The 23,819-nt window shown below is 40.5% G+C and overlaps 1 protein-coding gene across 2 annotated transcripts; it reads right to left on the bottom strand.

The window, feature by feature from the left end:
- Positions 1 to 2,379: 2,379 nt before the first annotated feature.
- On the bottom strand, positions 2,380 to 23,621 carry sfpq (splicing factor proline/glutamine-rich). Of its 2 annotated transcripts, XR_004634324.1 has the most exons (12): positions 22,667 to 23,621; positions 21,029 to 21,217; positions 20,639 to 20,940; positions 20,434 to 20,529; positions 19,779 to 19,975; positions 19,582 to 19,666; positions 19,346 to 19,457; positions 19,194 to 19,233; positions 18,840 to 18,937; positions 2,839 to 2,886; positions 2,640 to 2,726; positions 2,380 to 2,509 (listed from the first exon to the last, which is right to left on the bottom strand). XR_004634324.1 is itself a non-coding variant. In XM_034705044.1 (10 exons), the coding sequence occupies exons 1-10, from the start codon at positions 23,474 to 23,476 to the stop codon at positions 16,125 to 16,127; spliced, it is 2,040 nt and encodes a 679-aa protein (XP_034560935.1). In that variant the 5' UTR covers positions 23,477 to 23,621; the 3' UTR covers positions 15,769 to 16,124. The 2 variants fall into 2 exon arrangements, 1 of the variants encoding a protein (XP_034560935.1); XM_034705044.1 differs by lacking the exons at positions 2,380 to 2,509; positions 2,640 to 2,726; positions 2,839 to 2,886 and adding an exon at positions 15,769 to 16,235.
- Positions 23,622 to 23,819: the final 198 nt, after the last annotated feature.

Raw genomic sequence — 23,819 nt, 5'->3', positions numbered from 1 at the left:
TCCTTGCTTTTGTAGGTCATAAAAGGCATCATGGTTAATTTAAGCCAGTCGCCAGTTAAAAACACTCTTCACAGGAGCTTTAACTAAACACAGTTTTAAGAAGGATTAGTCATCTTGTTGCCTCCAATTTTCTTCTTATTCTTTATTACAGCCTAATTTATCCACATCTTTCATATTGTAATATAGTTTGGGCTCGTACTTTTCCTACGGCTCTCCATAAAATGTTGCTCCTTCAGAAACGTTGAGTAAGGATGGAAACTCGGTCGAAGTCACACGTCTCCTCTGCTCCTTTGATTCAGATTCTTAATATTTATAACATCAATATCTCTCAAATGTGTTTTTTGTATAAAATACAACGTGAAGGGAATATCCCTGATTACTTCAAGTCTTACTTCAAATTAAATTCACAGGTCCACTCTTACTCAAATCATCAAACTTTATTTTTTACCTGTAGAAGTTAATTCTCGATACGTTTCAGGGGCACAAAACTCTGGAATATTTATTCCAATGTGGCTAAAACTGTTTGTCTTTAAAATGTTATAAAAGATGCTTGAAAAAACTTTGAACCATTGCTCTTTAATTATACTCATTATGCTCAACCGCATACTCATAGATAGGTATCCAAACACATCATATTCATGTTTTGTACTTTTGAATTCTGTTGATTTATAACTGCATTTCTATTAATTGTTAATTTAATATATTTTTGTGTTATTTTATTGTTAGTATCAACTATATTTATATAAGTCAGTTTAGTATTTTTTAATCAACTTGTGATATTTGGAAATTATTTGGGTGGAGGCTTCAAATAAGCTCTCTGAGGTTTCTCTTTGCTCTTTTTGTGTATTTTTTAAATTGTGCAAATAAATAAACAAATAATAAACAAAAAAAAACAGTGAAGTAAAATGTCGTTTTGATAAACTTTGCTGAGGCCGTGAACTGCTTTGTTGTTCTGCATTTTAAATGTGCCACTTGCTGCTGCCCTCCTCTTATATTACAGTCGAGTGAACGACTCGGAGGTGTGAGCTGTTGGTCTGAGAAAAAGACAAAGCTTGAAGTTTAAAGACAATTTTTCCTCCTTTCTGAGGGAAACATTGATCTGATTAATCCTGTTGGGTAAAGATGATTTTAAGTAAAATGAGGGAGTAATAGAGAATCATTACTTTTCTGACCTGGCTCATCTTTTCTGCATTTACAGCTTTTAATTTCTGATAACTTACAGTCCTGATGACGATTGCATGCTTTGACTTTTTTGACCTCTGTTCTATGGTGTATCAGCACAGTTCATGCAAAGTCATTCCTGTTGTGTCATACAATAGCCTGCCTCTTATCTGCCAGCTCCATCTCTGTGTATCTGTTGGTATTGTGTATGCATCTGTTGAGCTTATACAGTGTGGAAAAAAGTTTTCAGACACCCTTAAAATTTTTACACAATCACAAATATTGTCATGAAATTTTTGTGGAAAAATCTATTTTTGTTTCAAGCATTAGACATACATTAACAAATATTAATCTTTTTTTGTTAATTGTTTAAAAGAAAAACTAACAAAGCTAATTCTTGATAGTTTCAGTATGTCAGTTCTCAACATTGTCAGCATCAAAGTCAACAAATAACAGAGGATGTGTTCAAAACTGAACAACAAAAAATAAACCTGGCTGTTACTGTATTAAAAGAAATTGCACTTGAAGACTTAAAGAGTGATTCTCAATACAATATTTGGGGTGTCTTTCGCACTACTGTATGCATGGGTACGTGTCTTTTTGTAACCACTATTTTTATCAAGCTCTGCTAATGCATTGCAAAGCAACTTTATGGTATATCCCTTGTACAATGACAATAAACATTTTTTTATATTACAAAACATAGAGGCATTTGTATTCCTTCCAGTCACCGCTCTTGAATGTTTTGCCACTCAGGGCCTCTTAACAGATTCAGTGTACTTCAAGGATATAGCACAGGTCACATAAACCCGACTGACCCACATTAGACCTCATCTCAAGCCTCCTCCAGATCACCTTGCTCCCTCCCTCCAGGCTGGACCTCCTCCAGAGCTGACAGCCAACACTCAGGATACAAGTGTGACCCAGCAGCGGAAACATTGCACCTGTACCCTTAATTGTAACTGGACTGCATTCAGAGCAGGGTCACTGAGGCAGGACAGTGGGGAGGAAGACTGATGGGAAGTCTATCAATTACTTAGGAATCAGCTGGAGGGCTGACAAGTATGTATGAAAGGCATCAAACTGGCTAAATCAATAAATTTAAGGTATTTTATTACACCTGGTGAAACTCCTACAAACTTTTATTTGAACCTACACTAGTTTTAAAGGGAACCATAAAGAAATAATCTTTCAAACGAAGAAAAACAAACAACATAATTTCAGTTTGTGTCATTTATTAGAGCTTAAAAGCTTAACAAAGCAACAGTGCATCCTCTCTCCGGACTGCAGGCTGTTTGTCCTCTGCTGGATGCCTCCTGGTACTGCAGCAGCTTCATCATCTGCAGATCTGAAAGAGAGGAGAGCAGAGAGCTGCTTCTTAGTGGAGGGAATTCAACTGAACATGTCTTTACTGTTGGTGTAACTTTTAATCTTCAAAACACATGGATGTCTGAATACAGGACAGCAGAGGAGCTTACATGGCGGTCAAACCCGGGCGACACCACAGTGCAGTTGCTGGGTCTTGAGCAGCTCTGGCTTTTATTAGACATTAATCTTCATTTTACCTTCAAAACAAAAGAAGAAGAAAAGAGCCAACAGTTATTCAGCTTTTACAACAAATCTGCAGTTTGGAAAGTTACTAAGGGTTTACTTCACGTTGACTGTTCTGTATCTTACCATATTTAAAGGTGTGGTTGGTCAGCCTCCGTCCACTGCTCGAGGCTCCTGTGGTGAGAAACAAACAATGAGCTCCTGGCGAAAAACCGATACAAGTTTTTAACTTAAATCTACTTTCACAATATGTACCATCAGTTTCTGTTGCTATGTAAACCATCACTGCTTTGAGGTTGCCACAAATAAAGCCAAGTCACAACCTGTGCTGAGTTTGTGTTTTATTTGTGCATGTGTGGAGAATCATTAGGCAAACAAATGTGTCTGAAGTGTAAATACAAGTTATGATATTATGTAAACATGATCAACAATAATGATGTGTATCAGTACTAGTAGGCATGTGTGGATTGTGTGACAATGTTTAAATGCAGGTAGAATCTAAGAAAGGCATCTCAGCACTTAAAGTGGATTCAGTAGTTTACAAACTGCAGAGGGTACAAGGAGAAATCTTGACACCAAAGTTCAGATACAACCATATGAAGCTGGACTTCTTACTGACACATCAGGATGGTGGATGCACGAGGCTCCAGCAGAGCTGGGAGCTGCACCATGACCTTGTACAGGAGTGGAGTTGGTCTATTCAGTGTCAGTCTTGGAGACTTTGGGCACTGCCCACTGCAGGCACAAAGGGTTGTTCTGGCATCACACTCAGACTCAGAAATGTAGAACAGATTTTGGCAAATGAGGATTTGTTTAGAAAATGGATCACAGTGCAGAGAGATACAGCTTGTCAGCCTCCATGGGCATGGATTCATGGCTTTGATTGAACTAAGTGAGGTTCCCTTTAGATCAGGGCTTGAGAGCCATAAACTTCAGGTTCCACCACGGTCCTTTGCAGCTAAAAGACCAACCAACAAAAGCGGAATACCACAGAAGGATGCTGAGTTTGTTTCTGGCTGGTTCCTGACATGACAGAGCATTGAGGTTTAACAAGAAAACAACATCATGAGTAGTGAGAGGTACTGAGAGAGGACAGAGAAGCATTAGAGTCCAGCATTAGTGCAAAAGTTGTTTCTGATAGAAGAACTTCAACATTTTGATTTTCCTCCTCGCAGACTGAACAAGATGAAAAGGAACCAGATTGAAGTATGTTGTTCTCTCATCCTTGTCACATCTACCTATCATCAGCCTCTTGAGCCATAAAGCCAACAGACAACTTAAACAGGGGTCCAAGTTGTTAAGGTAGTGGCTCTAAGGTTGGGCCGTGACCCCTGGTGGGCCTTTAGGGAATTGAAGGAAGTAACTTAGAATAGTGATTTACTTTAACAAACGCTCAGAGTTTTTTTGTTTCATGTTTAAAGGATTTATGTGACTTGTCCAAGAAAACTTTCACAAGAATTTTTCATATTATGAATTAAAATGATAAGAGGCTAATATTGCGTCAGTTAGATTGAATTGCCGACAGTAGAGTTGAGAAGTTTGGGAGTGGCTTTACTTCAGGGATTATCTGGTGTTCTGCTGCTTCAAAATAATCCTAGTCTGTGGCGTGACCACTCCTGTGGCTAAAGTCATTACATCCACCAGAGGGATCAGGTAAGGATGAGTATATACGCCACTCCAAGCACGGATTCAAAAGTCTTGGAACGATGCGTCAGATCTGGTTAAACTGTAACTTATGAATTGAGCCCTTTTATACTTTGGCAAGGTAGCTTCAATAAAAGTAAGCCTCGTCACTAAATGAACTCAAAATTACTTTATTTTTTCAGATGTATCAATTTGTATACAGACTACGATCAAGGGCCTTATTGACACAAAAGAAAACTGGAGTGGGATAGTTCTCTTGGTTGCAGAAGTGCAATATTTGACTTTAAAGTAGTATACATAAAAGATCCATGGGAAGTTTTAAGTCCCCTGAAGTCAACATTTTCGAAGCTGGAGCAGCCTCCCCAAACTCAATCAGCATAGATACAGAGAGTCAAAAGCCATGGTGTAGCAAAAGTACAAAAACAGGATGTCTATTTCTTTAAATCCCACCCAGAGCAACCCCAGCAGTGTGTGACATTCATCTCTGAACTGCAAACACATCCCCACCCAGTGCCACAAAGTCTACTTTTAGGTATTAGAGAGATTTCACAGCCAGAGGAACAGAATCAGGAGCAGTGACAACAAACGGAGGGGATCTGTTGAGGTAACGGCACCATGCAACTCAGTTTTAAGTACTTACAGGAAAAATCCACAAATGGTTTGATATCTTAGTGTATCATTTTTTTTTTTTTTTACACCAGTTAAGCTGTAATGCAGCCTTGGAACCAGAAGATAAACATGTTTGAAAGTGTGGATGATTTAAGTTGTTGCTTCAGTATTGCAAGGAAAGGCTACGGTTTTTGTGAAGACCTATTTGTGTGAAGTGGTTTAGCTTCCATGTTGGTGCTTCAGTTTTTTGGACACAAGCTGCCCAATGAAGTTAGAAAGTCAAATATATTTAAAAGGTATCCAACCACACATAATCTGCAGGTTTCTTAATGAGACTGAGCATTACTTCAAGTGAGGAGGACTTAAGAGTACTTACTAAGATACAAAGGTTTCTTCTTTTCTGCAGTTCAGTGGACAAATCATCCCATGAGTTAGCTTTTCCCCCTTCCATGGTTGCACGACTTGCCTTTTCCCATTGCCAATAACTGATCAAGAAGGTAGATAATAAATGGTAAACAGCCAACAGCATCAAAGCAGTCAGCACAGGCTGAGAGGAAGTACAACTGAAATACCCTTTAGGATGTACAAGGTTAAAGTTTGTGAAGCATTGGGTCATCATTTGGCTTTCAGTGTGATAGACGTAAAACCAGTGATCTCAAGTTCTCCGCACTGTGATGCACAAGTTACAAACTGTGTTCTTCTCCTCATGCATACACACAGAGAAGCCAAAGTACTACAACCACACACACACACTGCACAAGCTATAATGCTTTCACATACACACACAAAAGGTTGAGATCTGCACTGTGATGCCATTCTTGTTAAGTGTGATGCCAGAAGCCCTGTAAACGTCACTGTGAGCTATGACGGGGCATGAGAGGGGACAGAGAGAAGAGAAAACTGTGCATCTGGTATTATAGACATGGATGGGACACTTACCTTGCTTGTTCAGCTGATCTGTGTAAGCTTACTTCTGGCTGCAGTGCAAACATGTCCAGGCTTTACTGTCCACTGACTTCTACTCATCGTCAATGTAACCCAACTGCAGAGAAGAGCCTCTACTGCGGACTGGAGCAGCCTGTCTCTGACAAGCTGGCTGACAGCAGCTAACACACCTCTCATTTATCCAAACACATGAAACTTAGACACACTCACACTGGCGCCACTCTCATCCCTGCCTCAACCACAAGGTGCAAGGGACGGTCTGCGTCGGGCAGGTTGGCGAGTAGGAGGTTCTTCCTGTCTACAGATGGAAACTATCATCAGCTTTTACTGTTAGCTTTTTACAAGAAACTCATGGGGAGGGTTGTGGGGTTCAAAGCCGTGAGACTTCTTAACAGATTTGACTAAATAACAGCAAGACAGGATTTCTGTCAAGCTTTAGGTGACAAACTTGTGGTTACAAATGTCACTGAGGTAAAGGGACAGTAAGGTTCTTTAGGATCCAGAACTCTAATATAGCTTTACATTCAGGACTGAAATATAATACCTAGGGATGCACCAAAATCAAAATTCTTGGCCGGAACCGAAAATGAGGAAACCAAGGCCGAAAACCAAAAGCACCGAAAGTAATTATTATGCCAATTATTAGTAGGGAGACCGGGGACAGTTGTAACATTTCACTCCTTGGATTTGAGATTAAGCCATGCATTTTCTGTTTGTGTTGCACAGGCATGTTCTAGGCCATTTATTAGCAGGCACTTGAAGCTAGTTTGTATAGCAGTTTGAACACACTGGGTTAAAAGAGCTCAAAGTTATAGACAGAATAACTACATAAAAATGTTACAACTGTCCCTGGTCTCCCCTACCATTGCATTTATGGCGCTCACTGTGTACTAACCTCACTAAAATCAAGGATCTCATTGAACATATCAGACAACGAGGGTGCATTCCCCTCATCTGGTTCAGAGACCAGTGAAGTTTTGTCTGTGCTCTGTTCTCCGTCTCCAAGCGGGTTCTCCGCATCCATGGCGGCCTGGATCATTTCTCGTGCGCGCTGCTTCATTCCCACATCCGAGTAATGATCTTTATAACGCGGATCAAGTACAGTGGCGATGAAGCGCAGAGGATCCGAATAGACCTCAGTGAAACGCGTGCTGACAGACTCTATAAGAGTGTACTTTTCATTGTTTTCACTCTGTGGTCCGTCTCAACCTCTTTGCTTAGAAGACGCTTTAGTGTTGCAATTAAAGGAAGAACGGATGCAGACATGTTGGCTCTTATCCAGACAAGCGCAGACTGGCCGCGGTTTTTGCTTGCGTCATCACAACATTCTGTTTCGGTCGTCTTATTTTGCTGATTAAAGTCTTTCAGCCGAAACTGAAAATGCACTTTTTGGCCATTTTCGGCAGGAAATTTTTGGTGGCCGAATTTTATGTGCATCCCTACTGAGAAGTATTCCTCCCAGAAGCATTTTCAGTAAAACAATCAGTAACGATCATGTAGGACTCCATAGCATTTTAAGTCTACCCTCATAGGTGAGTAGAACTCTCTCTGCAGACTTGAGTACGTCTTCCATCTTTCTTCTCGTCTCAGCGGCCGTGTTGTTTCGGTGATAAAAGTTGTCCGGCTGAAAACCGAAAATACACTTTTAGGCAATTTTGGGTGGTCGAATTTTCGGTGCATCCCTAATAATACCACAAAGCTGTGATCAAACTAAACCCCCACAACAAATACTCAAAATGCAGAAAAATCTGTTGTACTGTTCAGAATCCTGCACGGGGCCATGAGGTTCTCATGAGTGCTGGGTAACCTGCAGTGACGAGAGTGGTTATGGTTGACAACCTTATTGCAAAAGTGGAAATTCTGATTAAACTAGTGATTAAAATTTAGTGTATTCACTACATCCACTGATAATATAAGGCCCTATTAGCCTGTTTGTCAAACAAGTTACCAAATATAACCCCCCAAAATGTTTCCTCCCACTGTTTGATCTCAGTCATGCAATTTAAGTGGACAGCAGGCTGATCAAAATGACATTAATTTGAAAATCTTTTTCACATCAGGCCAAATATTGAGTTAAATATTGATATTGTACAAAAACTAAGAATGAAGTAATACCATGTAACTAATTGGTTTATTGTAAGGATCTTTACTCTGGTTGCCATCTGACATACGATGGAGGGAAGACGAAGAAGTAGCTGCAGCAGAAGAAGACAGTAATCAGCCAGCTAGCCAGCCTTTATCACAGAGTGTTGCTACTACTGCAGCGCAAATCATGTTGGAGGAGATGACGGGTGAAATCAAGGTACTCAACCCACAACTAAAAAACATTTCCTCGCTGGTTCAAGGTATTTTGGACTTATACGATTGTGGTTGTGGACAAGCTTCTGTCACTGGGCTGATTATACAAATAAATAATAACTTTGAACATCATTAGGATTCATAAAGGCATACAATTCATAGCAGCTATCAGGGAAGATTATGAAGTAATGGGTTGCTCCAGCCTTTACTCGTCTTTCCTTATTTTGACTGATTTTTCAAATTAAATGCAAGGATACAGGAAGCAGGAATTTATTTGGGCCACAATTATCATGAGGTAAAACATCTGATATAGTCCTACAGTCCAGTAATGGGAGACTAGTAATAATTTGAGGTAGCATGTCAGTGGTTCAGGAGCAATGCCAAAAATGTAATAATAGTTCTCGTTAAGTCCAGAAAATGTGCTTGGCACAACAAATGTTGACACCAAAGTTCTCTAGATGGTGCCAGTTAACAGCTTTAACATTCACCAGGGCAGAATTAAGAGTTAACTGTTCCTTGTTTCCCCCTCTGTACTCTTTCCTCATGCTAATAGAGAAGATGATCCTAGCCCAAACCTCCCTGTCTTGTCTTTAGCATCTCTCTTCAGACAGTTTGTTCTCTCTTCCCTTGTTAAAGTGGGAGAGAAGGGGGAGATAGAGCATACAGCCTAACCAGGGGGAGGGGAGCTCAAGCTAAATCAGGCTTTTCCTCTACTGGCTCTGCCTCCCTTGTCTTATCTGTCTTATAACACCTCTAAAGTCTCTTCCCTTTCTAATATGTGGGGGTAGGTGAGGTAGAGTGTACAGCCTAACCTTGCCAAATCTTTAATCTAGACTTTTCATCCCAGCTATGTTTTTTTCCTCTTTTCTTTTCTCTTCTATTTTGCTGTTTGGACGTGGTTGGAGGTAAAATGCTAGCATACAGGAGGGCAGCTGCAGGGTGTCCGAGCTAAATGTAAGCTTCCCCAAGGTGTCGTAGACCTACATTAACAGAACATTCATGAAGGTATTCCCAGTGACGAACATGCATCCCATCTGTCTTCATACTTGGGTGTTGGGGGAGTATCATAGAGCGTATGTAACCTCTTGGTAGAACAGAAATATTGGGATGAGAACTAGATGGGAAGGGTTTCTAATCCTTATCTTTAGAGCACAAGTACCACATGTTATTTGAAGAAACATACGGCAGAAATGAGATGGCCAAAGGGAGTTGTGTTCACAGACACTTCCTGTAGTTACTGTATCATCTTGTAAAAGTGTCTCCACCATCTTTACACAAATCTTCACTGTGAACTCAGTTTAAGGTATCAATGTAAAGTGTCAAAGCCTTGGTTTCCTTTTTCTAATCCAGAAATTAAAGGTCACAATGTGCTCCATAATAGAGGCAGCCAAGTGTTCTGGTCAGTAAGTTGACGAAAAGTGAAGTTTCTCTATCTTTCAACTTGACAATCTGCAGCCAAAGTTGGATGATAAATGAAGACTGCTAGTGCTACCCCTTAAAGTTGGTTTCTTTCCAAGACAAAAAGCACTTCATCTCAAGCTACAGACTTTGAATCTCTTGGTTTGGAAATTTTCTTGTCATTGTCCAACACCTTTACAGATGATCAAACCTGTTAAAGAAAAACAAATTGTACACAACACCAAGACACAGACATAACATTACAAGATTTCATTAGAAGAGGTTGAGTCAATGAGAAAGTGCCATACTATTTAGAGAGTTTTCCAAAGTCAAGTATTTTCTTCTTTAAAAAAAAATCCAAGTTAATCTGAAATATTCATAAATAAATTGTATATGCAAATATTACTATTTGACTTCAAGTCAGCAAAATAACATTAGCAAGTCTTAGCATTTGTTGGGGTTGTAATCATGATAAGTTGTTGCACTTTATAATCCAATTTTTAACTGTCTCTTCTTCTCTCTCTTCTACTTGGGGAATAGCATATATAATTATCCATAATCAAATAATATTCAAATCATCTCACTCAATTTTAAATGGAGTGGTAAAAGGCTTAAAAATACAGACATGTATCATTGTCAAAATGAATTTAATTACCTTTATTGTGACTGTAATTTTGGTTAGCTTAGAGAAAAATATTTTGTAATTTTGGTTAGCTTAGAGAAAAATATTTTCTAAAAATTGGAGATCCTGGAGATTAAGGGAATTAATCTAGAACAAAGCCAGACTTAATTGGTTAATGGTTTTAATTGGTTCAAATCAACTGAACTTTCTAAATTGTCTTCAGGGAATAAGTCTGCTGTGGAGGAGGTAAAAAAGAAAAAGAAAAAAAAAGATGTCTTCCTCTTTGCTTCCGCACGGTACAGCCTCTATGCATGAACATATTCCTCATGGATACCACTGGAAAGAGTTGTAGATAGTACCTGGCTCTTTATGGTACCACATCAGGTGAGGTTCCACTAGATCTGAGTGGATACTTTAAAAAGGTGACTTCAAACACTGCAGACAGTTCCAAAGAACTCACTTCTTTGCTTTTGTTTCAACAGACCCGCCAACCACTCTGAAGCTTTGTAGAGTCATATGAGGGAGCAGCTGTATGGAGTGAAAGATCTGAGATGTGAGATGTACAATCTCAAACGTAATAAACTAAGGACAGGCATATCTAGCTTAATTGTTGTTGTAAGTTGTTGCCATTCTTCATGGGCTGCAACTGATTCTTAGCTGATGTTCTGCCTCCAGTTACCACCAAAATATAAAAAGGTGAAAAGGGCTCTGCACCTCTTTTAAGCAAGTAGCAGTGAGTAGAATCAATATGCTGCAGAGTAAAGGAATCACTAAGAGATTATTCCACAATTATCAATGCAAAAGAGCAGTAAGATGTGCGACTGCAACAAGAATAAGGTTACAGTTGTCTGTAAAATGTGTTTCTATTGGAAAGGTGGGATTTCCAAAAGTGAATTTAACACTTTCAGAAACATTTAAGCATCATCATGGAGGGTGGACAAAATAATTATGTCAAATGCACAAGTGCTGAAGTTTTCATATAAAAAGGGAGCTCGGCAAAGCTGATCCGAACCCTTGCCACCACCTGTGCAAACTCCATTAATAAAGAAAAAGGCACATTTAAGCATCATTTCTGAAATACTTCAATGGATGTCCTGCTCCAATCTTCTGTGTGTTTTTCTGTTTGTATATCTACAGTTACATCAAAAGTCCAGGCTTTAGGTTTCTTTGCTAAAAGACTCCCGTGTCCACCCTATCCAGCCACAAATTCCTCGACAGTCCCAAATCTTTAAAGCTGGTCAAACCTGTTAAAGAAAAAATGTACAGAACACAAACACACGTAACATTTCAAATCAACACTCGATTCAGCCAGTGTCTTTGTCCTTTGCGTATAAGAGTTGTTTTGCAGATACTTAACAAAAACTGTAATATGATCAATGATTGTGCAAAATGAGGTATTACACCACGCACAAGGATATCCTAATCTATTCTTTTATAGCTTCTTAATGTCTTTCCAAAGCTTTTTTTTTACAAATGGAGAGAAAAACTGCAACAGGATTAAGTTAAGGTAACCATAAGAAAACCAAATGTTGCTCGATGCCAGCCACTGTACGAACAATTACTGTTAATAAAAGGGCATCATACAAGTGACTGCTAAAGTTCAGAACAAAGATGTTTTTGTTCATGTGATCTGATTTATAGTACATTACGTTGTATCAGAAAAGACACCATGGTAAAGATAGTTAAGTTCATACAACTTCATAAGTCCATAGAGCATCAGAGTCAAGATAGCGCCAGGACAAAGCTTTAGAGTACTCGAGTTCATCACTGGCAATCATAATAATGATAATATATGTCAAGATGAAAGATGGTTTGAATCAAATGTGCTCAATCTCACAGTATGTTGTCGACACAAGAATACTTACACTCAATCTTACCGCCAATCTCCTCTTACCACACAATGCAAAGATCCATTTAGCGCCCAAGTGAAGTCAAAGCACCTCAGAACAGGTACTGACATGATTCAGGTAGAAGCACTTACTCGTCTTTACAATGAGGGGTTCATTATTCTAATAGAGAATGAAAACTGATATCTAAGAAGAAATCCATCCATGTTTGGGCTTTGGTACAGTCTGATATTTAAATGTTCAAAAAGGATGGCCCACTGTCAGCAGAATGAGCGACGTCATTTAACATTGCCACAGATGACCCTAGCGGTCTTCTGAAGTTGCTTTTAAATGGGCCTTGTTGAATATGACCACATTAAAAAACATGAGGTAGGAGCAGGAGGTTTGTTTGCCGTCCAAAAGGTCTGTAGTTGTTGCTTCTGTCACCAACAAAAAAAAAAGTCAAAGCCAGATCCATTTCTGCCTGATCTCTGCCAACAGTGTTACAAGAGAACATGCTGACAGAGCTGGCAAGCTAATTCCACACAGACATGTATCAGTCCAACAGAATAAACACAAACTCAAAGTTTAAAACAAATAATACCCGTCTGTGTTCCTTCTTTGTCAGATGTGTTTTAGAAGAACTCACAAAAAAGGAAAGTGCGACATGCCGGTAACAAAAAAAGGAGAGGTTTTTAGAAGAAACTGCAGTACAAGCTATTATCAGTGCAGTCCAGCCTCCTCATACCTCAGTAAGCCAGGGCACAGAATCAAAAAGTCTTCTTTCCGTTGAAGCACAATGACGCTTGAAAGTGTAGACCAAAGGTATGTCCATTTCGTAGCGCTTCACTCAGGTTATACTTTGGTTGTTTTGGCTCTATGGAGTCAAATCAATGTGAGAAAAACACCAAAAATTCAGAACCTAAAACAAGCGTCACTGTGCAAAAGCCTTAGGGACTCCAATCTTGATTGAGTGCTGAGGGTTTTAGACACAAGATCAACGTATTAGTCCATATTAATTCATAATTTAGTTTCTTCTTTTCCCATCCCAAATATCTTTTGACTTTGGTGCAACTGAGGCCCTTTCAGGCATGCAAAGGCACACATAGTCCAACATATCCCATAATATTAAAGCATGATAACCAGTCTAAATCAACTAAGTTTACCTGCAGGGTTGTAAAGGATTGTGTCTCTGACCCATACAGTACCAGCATGACTTTTTTCACATCACTGGCTGGAACACATACAATGCTTAACATGCTGTATAGTGTCTAAGTTATTTAGGTCATTTTTTTTAGTCCTAATAAGGTTTTGGGACCAGGGATTGTCTAATGATGGGGCCATGTGGGATGCTCCAACACTGGACTGATCAAATGTTTTTTTTCCTTTTTTGAAAGACTGTGTGCTAAAATGCTATAATAATATTCATACAGTTGTATTTAACTCATGACTAAAAATGATTGGGCTTTGATTTTACTGCAAACGCCCATCGGCTAAAAGCTCACTATGGTCCAATAGTGTGATGGAGCAAGAACCAATCAGATCAATAATTTGAGTTTACAAACTTTGGTTTGCTGTAGTTAATTTTATATGCCTTACGTACAAACAAGATCCAGCTACCAATAAGAAGACAGCACTTCTTACTAATTGGTTCATGAGCCAATAGAAGGCCTTACTTTAGATTTTTTTGGGCTATCATCTGAACTTTGAATTCGTCCATCCTCTTGTTGTGGTCACGGAAGTTCAGTAGGACTGGCCGTCTCCACTGGTTGCCTCATCACCCAAAATAAATGCAATATTTAAAAGTACTGAACTGTAACTGATGAGTTACGCAGAAATTAAATCCCTGCCAAGGCCGTCAACAATTTCACTACCGTTAAGGCCTCTGAAGTGAGCCCAACCCTTTTACCACGATGAGTCAAATAAAAGACGTCATTAACTAGACACATTTTTAGGACAGACTATTGGAAGACTTAATCTTGTTTTTATATTAAAACAGTTTTTACTGAGAACAAAACACTCAATTTCTTATTAAAGCTGCTGTTAGTAGGAATGGTGTAAAAAAGGTTACTTTATTTCAGCTGGGTTTGGAGAAAAGGTCGTAATGCCCATCGGTACTCATCAGTAAGGAGTAATTTGAGACTACTGCGAAATCAATTTTTCCAATGCCTTTGTATCAAGCAATGTTATTATTCCCCTCGTTCCCGTTATGATGGACCAATCAGAGCTAATCTCCAATCCTCTGTCCTGCTTGGTTAGGGGGCGGCCACTACTACATCCTCCGATTGGTTATGAGTCCGGCACTATCATGACTTCATGACAGCACACGCCGATCAGTGTTGGGGGCTAAACGGAAATCTGGTTGGGAGGGATAGTGCTGACTTCAAAGTCCCTCTCTCTGGACTGATGTTTACTCTGTGACTACCAACAGCAGCTTTAATTCGTCATATGTGATCTTTACTTTCTGCTTTCACATAAGTACTAGTATTTAAATAACAGAAAACATATATAACATGCAGTTGATGACTAGTCCGGTAAAATGTAAACCTACAATGTTTTTTTTCCTTCAACTTACTCTCATTTCAGGATAGCTTTTAATGCGTTTAACGAAACATTATATACTATGGCACCATATTTCTTGGCTGTTAAATGTTGCTGCTGTTTTCTTAATATTTAACGGCTTTATTTGCCTTAATTGTTGGTTAACTTATCTTTATTTTGTGCTACTTTATAGAAGTGTGAGACGTCTGGCCTCAGTCATTTGGGGGAACACTAGCTTCACAGGTAATTGGTGCCATCCACCAAATTGGCTTTTAACTACTACACCCCAAATATAAGCCTGCCCCAAATATAAGACCACCTTTCTTTTTAAGGAGTACTGTAAGGGGGAAATAAACCCATCTACCACTTGGTACATTTACAGGACCTGACAGTTTGACTAAGAACTGTTCAGAAACAGGTTAGCACAGCGCCTGGTGTCCTAATTTTTTTTTTAAGGATTTCTATTTGGTCGCATGTTAATGTAATCAATAAATCCACTCCATCCACTCAAGACACATACTGAGAAGAATCCAGAGTCACTGACAGACTGAGTACTTATAGTAAGAACGTGTCTTTTAAAGTCAAACCACTTTCATACACACTCACATTCCTAGAGGCTTTCTTAAAGGCTCCATGTGTCATATTTCAACTCTCCTGAGACATTTCCTCAAAGTTACTGAATCACAACCACCAACACAGTTCAGTGCACCCTCTTAAACAGAAAGACACAAAAGTTTGGATGTTTCCACTAAAAGGACCGTTCTTGTGGCGTGAAATTGCAAAGAACAAATCAGGTCATATTCAGAATATATCCCGCCTTTTCTGGTCATTTTTGCCAGTGGCATACAAGCCCCTGATTGATTACTTCTCTGTAACCAAATTGTAATTATCAAGTCTGGCTCAGTGCTTTCACTAGCAACGAGTTAGGTGCTGGATATTGGCTGATGATAAAATTGAGGCCATATTGAGGGGGACAACATGTGGAGCCTCAAATCTGTTTGATTTTACACGTCACTGATAGTCAGACATCAGGACAGCAGCAGAGATAACACATAGACCCTTTAAGAACTAATGTGGCAGGTATCCACATTGCATTTTTACAAGCAATCCAATTGTTGGAGTTTTTTTTTTAACATAATGCATGTTAATAGTTTTGGAAATAAAATATAAAGGTTTGTCCTGATAGAACCAATGTCTCTTTATTGTAATACATGCTTTGACTCCAAAGGTATGGCACAAAACACAGCCATAGAGTAGAGAAAGTTTACAGTTATCACTTCACGGAGACTCACAGAGCATTATACATCTAGAAAAGAAAATTATACATGGGTCAGAAAGAACTACCAGATCACACGAGGATGACCGATCTTTCCATACTACTACTGACAATACAAAATAAAAATGAAAATATTGACTTTGTGAAAAAAGCAGGCTAAAATTTTAACAATTTAAACTTAAATACAAGAAAAAAGCGTTTGTTTTGAAGAACCTATACAAATTCTGCTGCTGGGTTCACCAAAGGGCAGCATTTAAAAACGAGCTTTCTTAGCAGGACCATCAAACTCCTCACGGACTCTGCCGTACGCGGCATTACCAGGACCCATTCCCCGGGGACCCCCTTGGGCAAAGCGCTCGTTGCGCTGTTGAGGTCAATATAACAAGGGAGGCAGATAGAGTGTTGGAGGTATGGGTTGTAATGAGTGTGCCAGCACACAGTTCATGTCCATATGGAAGGGTTTTTAAATAGTGAGGTAATAAAAAGGGGATTGTTTTATATTGTGTGTAGATTTACAACACAACCAGCAGGAGACACATCCGAAGAAACGGTTCGTTCCAATATGAAGGTCCACAGGTGCCACAGGTTACATACGGAAAAGGAAGAGAGGGTAATGCTTTTGTTAGTCAGTGCCTACCTAGTATGGTCTCTCCTGAGCATGCCAACACTAGCAGATCATCTTCTTCAGTCATGGGGAGAGCATCTTTAAAATGTCTCTTCATGACCAGGGCTGTACCCTAATAGGAATCTGTTGTTCATAATAAATCTTTCACTCTCAGTTCTCCTTTTATTGTTCTAGTTCAATGCAAAACAAGACCCGACGTGACTCGTACATTTACTTGAATAGTCAACAGTAATAGCTCTGGCCATTGGTCGGCATTAAGAACTTTAAAAAGAGTTGACACTGAAAATGTTTCAAAGTCATTTAACGGTTATTGTTTTGTAAATTATATCATGTCACTTCTGGGGTGTAAATGAGAGTTTGAGCACAAGTAAGGGGTAATGTTACAGATTCCTTGATCAGTTAAAAGACTTTAATAGTTAAGGAATGTCGTGCTCAACACAACGTCTAAGGTCTTGTTTTAAGTGTATTTGGGCAAGTGATCCTCTTGGAACTGCTTCAACTTGCAACTTTTTTAGAGGGGAAGGGACGCGTCTGTATAATGTGTGTGAACATGTTCAAGTAATGGATCCTAATTAAACTTATAGGGCAGCCCTGTTCATGACCATATAATACTGATGCAGAAAAAGTATATCTGCTGCTTGATTGTTGTTTAAATGTCAAAAATATAATTAGAAAGTTATGAATAGTACCCATTGTTTCAGGCTTTGTAATATTACAGCTGTAACCCTGAAACTTGGTAAGTGCAGTCCCACATGAACAAATCCTAACGGAGTTATTCGTTATGTCATTCCTTAGATAATCTAGACCAGATTACAGTTCATTAATCTGCTGTCCAGACATCACAGGGGATCTTAAGACAAATACTTTGAAGGTGTAGAGATACTGAGATACGGATCCTTAAAAAGGTGCATGAAATCTACAGGAACTGTACCGTTAGTGCAGTGTATACTTGAGTTCAATAAAATAAAAACATAAAAAGACATTCAGCACAACAGTTTCTCTCATCGGTGTGTAATTTACAAGTCTGAAAGGAGTTGTGAAGCTAGATCAGTGTGAGATTAAGTGTCTCAAAAGTGTCTACAACATTAGCAGTTACAATGTACCTACACAGTATAGACTGAACTTAATATAATGTGGAGAATGTGAAGAATAAAAAAAGTAAATGTATTGAATCAGAACTACCTAGCATCAATCTGCTCAGCTGGAGATTAACGCCGTCCTGAACTGAACCTCCGCTGAGCATTAAGATGTGAATTAAGACTAGTGTTTTCAGAGCTCTTCATGTTCTGGATTATTAGCATGAGTACAATGTGTGAATTGTGAAAAGGTGCAAACGTTAATTGCACCATTTTTTCCAATGCATCTACTGTAGAGCTAAATTGAACCATTTATATTCACAGCTTCATGGGAGAGCTAAGTATTGCAGATATGCGATTCATTCGGGACCCAAGCTGGAGTGATCCAGATGTAAACATTGACACTGCAGTTCTGGTTGAAGCAAAGCTCAGAGCCCAGAATTCACCAACAACATCTTAACAGAGTCACAAGGCTCTGCCTACACCCATCAATCACACCTGCTGTTACAGTGTTTCACTTTTTCAAATACTTTAACTTCTGTAACCGTCAGCCTGCACAAAAACATTTAAATGCTAATTAACTCAAAAGATGCTGATGAGAAGGTGAAGGTTGTTTGTTAAAAAAAAAAGAAACTAAACCCCTACTTTGGGTAACACAGAGGAGCTTTGAACAGGATATCACATTGCCACCCAAAAATACACACTTGTATAGACGACCTTTGTTCCTTCCTACGACAAGAAACTGCTGGTACAGTAAGAAAATGTGAAGCAACACTCGGTATGCACGTTGTCAACAGTTAGGGGGAAAGAAAATTGTAGTTGCCATTCTTCCTCAGGTCAAGAAAATGTGCCTGTCCAGCTCACATGAGACAGGTCTTGCAATAGCAGTCAACAACACAGAGGTGTGAGGAGAGTGTGCAGAGCCACTGCTGCCTGTCTACAGCTGAGAGATAACATGGAGAGCTTTATGTTTTAGTGCAGGTTGACGGTTTTGTATCAGAAAGTTTCAGCTGGAAGTAACTGATGGGGTTTGGCTCGCCATTGAATGAAACGCTCACAGATGGGCAACAAAATCGGTCGCTTTCAACAACATGGATCCACCTGAGGCAGCTGGGAACACCCAGCATTCATTTGCTTGTTCCATCCTGCTTGGCCAGCTGGGCCAGGCTTTGTGCTTTTAAAAAAATCAGCTGGCAGTCTTTCCAACAAAGAGAAAAGCCAAGCAAAACTACATTAGCTACAACTCGCTAAAAGTGGGATACATTACCATTTCGTTGCCCATCAGGCTTCCTGGAGATGCTCCCATCCCCTGCTGTCCCTCAAAGCCCATTGGGAACTTCTGGCCAGCAGCTCCAAAGGGCAAATCTGACAGAAACAACATGCCAACAAGTCAAGCACAAATACTGCAATCGACGTCGCCTGTTCAAGTTTGTGAGTACAATGAGGCGAAACACATTCCTGATGTTACTTCATCATTTGAAGTTACTTGAAGTCACATTTCTTAGTTACTTTGTGGGCTACTGCACTGCTATGGGCTTGACTGTCATAGTGTTTGCTACTTAGTCATGGGCAAAGCTACAATTGCTCTTCATGGATGAATCAATAAAGATAGAAAACTTACCACCCATGCCACCGGCGCTCATTCTCATTTCTCTGTTCCTCTGTAACAGAGAAAGAGACAATGAAATTAATTTAATCAGGCAAAATACTGATCATGTGCCCCACTATAAAGTAGAGTATAGTTGTCTTGTCATGTGCCTGATGTTAACTCACATCGATGAAGTTGCCCATCCTGTAGTTCTCCTCACGCTGGCGGCGCATCTGTTCTTCCATCTCCCTCTTGCGAATCATCTCCTCCTCCTGTCTGCGGCGCTCTTCTTCTTGTCTGATAAACAACAAGAAAACATTAGTAAATGTGATCTATACTTATACTATTCAACTAATAGTAATCAGTGCATGTTCAGATTGTAGTGTAGTGCTTTAAAGCTGCATCAGAAGAGGATAAACACCTGATTTGAATCTCCTTCCTCTTTTGCATCTCCTGGCTGTGTATCTCCTCCATACGCCTCAGTTCCTCCTGTCGCCTCAGCAGATCTGAAATGAAGCTTAACACATTAGATTGTGATACTAATGTGAAGCTAGTCAAACATGCACACATGCTGGTCATAGTGTCTCTTTAAACCCCCGACAACAATTGTAAACTTGCCTTGGCGGAGCAAGTTGGCCTGGTGCTCATGGTAAGCGTCCTCCATCTCGCTCTCCAGCTTTTCTCTGGCCTCGCGCATGTTCTTCTCCACCTGCTGCCTCTGCTGCTTCTCCATCTCATCCAGGGACTTCCAGCGCTTGGAGTACTCGTACTCAAAAGTGCCAGGACGAGCAAAGCGGGGAGATTCTTGGCGCTCTCTAGAAAAACGAAACAATTTACAGTGTAAGCTTTACTTTTACTTAACAGAGCCATGGACTCTTAGCCCTGTCTTCTTTACGAAGACTCATGGAAATAAGGCGTTGATGGAAGCTGAATCAAACTGTTTTGTATTCTTAAGAGCCAAATATCATGGCTTACTGCTATCTAAAAAAAACATCAAATGTTCCTTCCCTCTGCTTATTAAGCAGTTTCAGAATACTTTTAAGATTGGCAATGGATTATATGGGTCACTTCCAATCCAGAATTCCAGATCTGTTATAACCACCCTTACACACTACTGCCACACCCTACAAAACATGCCCAAGCCATTCCAACGCCGCAGGCAACTTCCTCTCTTCTGACCTATTGTTTACAGGTTGACACATGCAGATGCAAGCTAGTGTAACTAAATCCAAATCAGATCTAGCTTCTGTATCTGGTGTGGAACTGTGCTTACGCTTGATATCTGGGGTTCTTCTGTGCCAGTTTCTCTGGGAGTCCATCTTCGTCATCAAATTGCTCCAGGGGCTCAACAACAACTGGACGGGGTGACCTGTGAAAGATAGATTAAACAGCAATATAAGATATGAGTAAACATTTCTAGTATCCTAAAAAACAAGATGGTAAACCAAACTCAAAGAGTGTATCCTAACTGAACTCACGTGGTGAGCAGGAAGACACCCTCATTGCACCGATCCAGAGCCTTCCTGGCGGCCGGTTTGGAGGCAAACTCAACAATGCCCTTTCCTGTGGAGCGTCCACGGTCGTCCACAATCACGATGGACCTCTCAACCATTCCAAACTGCGAGAAGGCTTCTTCCAGGAGCTCATTGGACACAAACGGTGACAGATTTTTTATGGACAAGGCTGCAGAGTGTGTTGCAAATCGGACACGGAGGGGTCTACCCTTCATTGGTATGTCATCCAACTCAGCTTTTGCTATTTCAGCAAGTGCGCGGGACTCCTGCAAGAAATCAAATGCAGCATTAGAACAACAAAATTGCATTGCATGAAATTGCATTTTGGGGGCTCCAATTAATGGAAATTCCTACCAGTCTAATGAAGCCAAAGCCTTTGCTCTTGTTGATGAACACTTCGCTGGGTTCTCCATATTTTGCAAACAGCTTCTTGAAGTCATCCTCTGTGATGTCGTTGGGCAGGTTGCCGATGAACAGACGACACCGCTGAGTGTACGTCTTCTCACCGGGTTTCAGCAGCATAGACAGTGTTGCCTTGAACTCCTGTTAACATAGAATAAAGAAAGTTAGCTCTGGCACTACAACATGAATCTGGGGATGACAACTGGAAAGTGGAACAAATGGAATCAAACATCAAAATAATGGATGAATACTGGATGGAATCATTTAGAGTAGGGATGCACCGATCCTACTTTTTAGGTCCCGATATCGATACCTGGGTTTTGGTATCTGCTGGTACCAATACTAGCCGAGCCGATCCCGGTATTGATTTAACAATCTCTATTCCTTAATGACAGGATAGAATCGTGTTTTAGCACTTCAGGCTTTTCTGACTTGATGAACTGTACCTGGGTTCCAAGTGCTAAACCAGAGGCTGGAACTTATTGATTTTTGAAAAACAAGTATAACTTCAACAAATCCGGGTATCAAATTTACTTTAAATCCTTCTCTCTTTATATTGGGCATAGCCCCTGATAACATTTATGACAGGGACTTAATGCCCTTACTAAAAATTTTACTTCTAATTGCCAATACATGGGCACCAGTGAGAGCTTTAGTCACCTGACCTCTTGAATTGTATTTAGTTATTTGATTTATTAATTTCAGTTTAATTTTACCTTGAATACACTTGTGTATACTGTACACTAGCTTCACAGGTAATCAGTGCCATCCACCAAATTTGCTTTACTACAACTAATACATCCCAAATATAAGCCTGCCCCAAATATAAGACCACCTTGCTTTTTAAGGAGTACTTTAAAGGGGTAAATAAACCCATGTACCACTTGCAGGACCTGGCAGTTTGACCTGTTCAGGCACAGGTTAGCACAGCGCTAGGTGTTATAATTTGTCTCATATATGATATGTAAAGATTCAGGGAGGAATACTCCTGTATCTCCTGTAATCGTGCCTGTTGTGTTTCAATTGAAAAATAAGTTCAAAAAAAGAGAAACAAGGTTAGCTCTAAAAAAATGTGTAATTGTATTTAAAATAATCAAATAAAGTTGATTATAACCAGGTATTTACAAACATTTTACACGTCTGTAAAATACAGGCTATGGTCTTTCTCTATGACTTCGTCGCCCATCCCCCATACACGGTTGGCGATCAAAGAAAAATACGTTTGACCTCCATTTTTAAAATAAGGTTACTTCCAGAGACGTAAACTTCACTGTTTGGGTCAGTAAAACCCAAGTGAAAGCATCAAACAATAAACATTTATCACACATTCTTTGTTGTAAAATAATTCACATTTTTGAATTTTCGGCCGTTAGACAAGATGGCGGACAGCATCCGCGAGCATTCAAGGATGCGTTTGATATGAGTCACCGCTGTATCCCGTAGCGCGTGAACAAAGCCCTCATTGATAGAATGGAAGAAAACACCGCCCGCTCGGGCTGCACAGTGCATCATAACGAGTCAACTGTTAGCTAATGTTAGCAAGACAATAACCAGCGACGCCATTTGTACCCAAAAATGCAAAATACTTACACTAGCCTGGCCCTCTTCTCCCTCTGCTGCCTCGTTGTTGTTGGAAGGCCTTTTCTCGGACTCCTCTCTGCCCCTCATCTGCGACGGCCCTGTTCTCTGGCCGTGATAGGGCCCTGTCCTCTGGCCTTGGTGAGGTCCTGTTCTCTGGCCCTGGTGTGGCCCGGACCTCTGGCCTTGGTATGGTCCCTGTCTATGGCCCTGGTGTGGTCCTCCTGATCTTGGGCTCTGCTGTGGCCCTCTCTGGCCCTGGCCCTGACCCTGTGGTGGTCCTGACTTCGGGCTCGGACTCGGGTGCGGGGGCTGCTTCTGTCCATTAGCATTTCCTTCGGGGGACTTCATCTGCTGGTTCTGATTCTGATTCTGGTTCTGGTTTTGGTTCGGGGTCTTGTTTGCTTGGTCTGGTTGAGGGGTGGTCGCCTCAGGTTTCGGTGGTGTCTGTACCTTGGGCTGAGGAGACTCAACATTTGACTGGGGAGCTGGGGTTGTCGGTGTTGGGGTCTGCGGCTCTGGCTGTGCCGGCTTCTTCTGCTCTTGCTGTTGCTGCATCGGGCCTTTCATGGTAAGAGCCGGTCCGGGACTCGGGGGAGGGATAATCGGCTTCGGTGGAGTCATCTGCGGTCCCTGGTTATGTGGTCTATTCATGTTGTTATTATGTCCCCTCCGGTTCTGGTTTGGACTCTGGAAAGGATGGCTCCTGAAGTTAGGGTTTCCCATTAGCCCACCTCGCATCGGGCCGCCGGGTCCACCTCCTCTGCGCTGCTGGAAATGATTCATCCCACTTCCACCACGATTGTTGTGAAATCGAGACATTGATCCCTATCAAAGAAGTTTCTAAAAAATATTTAAAAGCCTTAAATGTTCGCTGCGTAACAAAGGTCTTCTGCCAGTGTTCACGGGCGACAAAATGGCGACTAAACCGTCGAGTCAGACCGTCTTTCTTTATCCAGCACAGCGAGAGCCGCCCGCCTCCGCTGATTGGTCCGCTGCTCGACAGGGGGAGGAGTCAGAGGGGTTTCAGAGTCACAGTTTCAGGAGCCTGAAAAATACAAATCCTCTTCCCATTGGAATTAATGTTACAATGTTACAGTGTTTCAATGTTACAATGTCATTTAGCAGACGCTTTTATCCAAAGCGACGTACATACGAGAACAAG

Source organism: Notolabrus celidotus, chromosome 16 (assembly GCF_009762535.1).
Source record: "Notolabrus celidotus isolate fNotCel1 chromosome 16, fNotCel1.pri, whole genome shotgun sequence".
NCBI lineage: Eukaryota > Metazoa > Chordata > Actinopteri > Labriformes > Labridae > Notolabrus > Notolabrus celidotus.
This window is presented reverse-complemented; position numbering and strand designations above follow the sequence as displayed.